General features: G+C 42.6%; 1 protein-coding gene across 1 annotated transcript; it reads left to right on the top strand.

Moving 5' to 3' along the window:
- Positions 1-1,860: 1,860 nt before the first annotated feature.
- Positions 1,861-2,446, top strand: LOC103072396 (olfactory receptor 5A1; the record flags this gene model as incomplete). Its single annotated transcript, XM_082931011.1, is given in 3 exon segments — positions 1,861-2,204; positions 2,207-2,268; positions 2,270-2,446. Coding segments are annotated over 3 exon segments (573 nt in total), but the record flags the coding sequence as incomplete, so codon positions are not given.
- Positions 2,447-3,133: the final 687 nt, after the last annotated feature.

The following is a 3,133-nucleotide window of genomic DNA, read 5'->3' as shown; positions in this document are numbered from 1 at the left end:
AAAACTGGGCATATCAAAATGAGGTCACACTCCTAAAGTGAGCCAGAAAAATTCAGAGCAAATAGAGAAAGTGTTACTTCCCAAATTGTGAAGTTACTGACTTAGAATGTTTTCTATAATATATGTAAGTTACAGAGGGTCTGTGTACTATGATACCAACACCCACACATATATACATATCCTTGCACATGAGAAGAACAGGCCAAAATATCAAAAGCTTTTATTTCAGGGGATAGAATGCCATAATTTCCAGTTTGGAAGTTTTTTGTGTGTCAATGAGGAATTGCACATGATTTTTAGGTTTAGTATTTCACAGTTGTTTGCTGATCAAATTATTTTACAGTTCTCACATCTTGCTTTAAAATTCATAAAATAACATTTTGTTTTTGAAAAGTAAATGAAATTTGTGGGATTGGGACAGGACCTCAGCTTCAGAGACCAATGGCAGAGTTCTCTTCTGATTGATGTGGACTGAGATATAGTGTAGATGTGTGAGGTGGTGATGGGAATTCTTACAGATGTGGATCGAATGGAATCAAGTCCCCGATCTCGAAAGATGCTTCATACATTGAAAATTCTAAGAATTTGGTCGAGGATAGTTTGCAATTTAGGTTTTAAGCAATAGCAACAACCAACACTTGTAGAATGCTTACTATGGTCCAGGAATGTCCTAAAGGAGAGCAGAAAGATGACAGATAGATGATAGATAGATAGATATGATAGTTTCTAATAACAAGGTAAGTGCTATTATGATCTCTAATTTTACAGAGTGTCATAGAGAGTTCAAGTGACCTGTCCAAGATCACACATCTATTAAGTGGTAAAGCTGGAAACTGAATCCAGGCAGTCCAAATCCAGAGCCCACATTCTTTTTTTTTGGCTGCATTGGGTCTTCGTTGCTGTATGCGGGCTTTCTCTAGTTGTGGCAAGCAGGGACCACTCATTGCTGCGCTGCGCAGGCCTCTCATTGCAATGGCCTCTCCCATTACAGAGCGCAGGCTCCAGGCGCACGGGCCTCAGCAGTCGTGGCTCGTGGGGTCTAGAGCGCAGGCTCAGTAGCTGTGGTGCATGGGCCCAGTTGCTCCACGGCATGTGGGATCTTCCCAGACCAGGGCTCAAACCCATGTCCCCTGCATTGGCAGGCGGACTCTTAACCACCGTGCCACCAGGGAAGCCCTAGAGTCCCCATTCTTAACGAACAGCTTAGAGAGCTCAGAGTGAACACAAATTTGAAACTGGAACCACGTTAGTATATTCAGATCTAATTGACAGTTAAGAGCATTTCTATGCACATCTGGCCTAATCCTTTGGATTAAAAACATTCAAAATGTCTGATTGACTGTTTCACAAGTAAATAGCTGAATCCTGTCCATCTGTAAGTTTCTCCATTCCAATACTGAAACTGGAATGATGTCAGATAAATAGTTATTTCAGGGCATGGTGTGATTCCCTGTTTTCACTGCGGACTTACTATGTGTCAGTCACTTTATACACTTTGCTTTATTTTATCTTTAAAACAAGTATGTGAAGTAGGTAAAGTCACCCTTTTTAAAGATAAGGATATTGAAGCCTAGAGATGCTAGCTATCTCATCCAAAGTGACACAGCTACTGAAAGGTAGAGGCAGGAGTTAATCACAGGGAGTCTGAATCCAAAGTTTAAGTTCATATAAACCATATTATATTATGTTAAAAAGCAAATATTTAAAAGATATTTGCCTTCTGAGAGAAAGAGAGAGAGAGAATCTTTGCATAAGTTGTAACCTCCTCTAATACTCTGCCCTTCCTCTCGTGCGTTTAATAATTTGCAGACATCGCCTGCACTGTGGATTATCATTATCATCCCAGGTTTGCATCTCGTCCTTGTGGTCCATGGGAAACATGTCCACAACTAAGGCCTGGAACGGCTCGTTAGTGACCATGTTCATCCTCCTGGGATTTGCAGACCATCCGGAACTCCAGGCCCCCCTCTTTGTGACCTTCCTGGGCATCTATCTTGTGACCCTGGCCTGGAAACTGGCCCTCATCTTTCTGATCAGAGGTGACACCCACCTACACACACCAATGTACTTCTTGCTCAGCAGCCTGTCCTTCATTGACATTTGCTACTCTTCCACATTGGCTCCCAAAATGCTCACTGATGTCTTCCAGGAGCAGAAGACCATATCATTCTTGGGCTGTGCCGCTCAGTTCTTTTTCTTTGTCGGCATATGTCTGAGTGCTTCCTCCTGATTCCTATGGCATACAACCGATACGCCACCATTTCCAGCCCCCCTGCTGTACACTGCTGTCATGTCCCAGGGCCTCTGTACACGCATGGTGGTTGGGGCCTATGTCAGTGGCTTCTGGAGCTCCGTGGTCCAAGCCAGCTTCATGTTTCAGCTTCACTTCTGCGGACCCAACATCATCAACCATTTCCTCTGTGACATCCCACCAGTCCTGGCACTTCCTTTTTTTTTTTTTCCTCATGTCAGTGAAGCCATCTTTATTTATTTATTTTTTCTAACATCTTTATTGGAGTACAATTGCTTTACAATGGTGTGTTAGTTTCTGCTTTATAACAAAGTGAATCAGTTATACATATACATATGTCCCCATATCTCTTCCCTCTTGTGTCTCCCTCCCTCCCACCCTCCCTATCCCACCCCTCTAGGTGGTCACAAAGCACCGAGCTGATCTCCCTGTGCTATGCGGCTGCTTCCCACTAGCTATCTACCTTACGTTTGGTAGTGTATATATGTCCATGCCACTCTCTTACTTCGTCCCAGCTTACCCTTCCCCCTCCCCGTATCCTCAAGTCCATTCTCTAGTAGGTCTGCATCTTTATTCCCGTCTTGCCCCTAGGTTCTCCTGACCATTTTTTTTTCTTTTTCTTTTTTTAAATTCTATATATATGTGTTAGCATAAGGTATTTGTTTTTCTCTTTCTGACTTACTTCACTCTGTATGACAGACTCTAGGTACATCCACCTCACTACAAATAACTCAGTTTCATTCCTTTTTATGGCTGAGTAATATTCCATTGTATATATGTGCCACATCTTCTTTATCCATTCATCTGTTGATGGACACGTAGGTTGCTTCCATGTCCTGGCTATTGTAAATAGAGCTGCAGTGAACATTGTGGTACATGACT

This window comes from Lipotes vexillifer, unplaced genomic scaffold (genome assembly GCF_000442215.2).
Source record: "Lipotes vexillifer unplaced genomic scaffold, Lipotes_vexillifer_v1.1 scaffold977, whole genome shotgun sequence".
NCBI lineage: Eukaryota > Metazoa > Chordata > Mammalia > Artiodactyla > Lipotidae > Lipotes > Lipotes vexillifer.
This window is presented reverse-complemented; position numbering and strand designations above follow the sequence as displayed.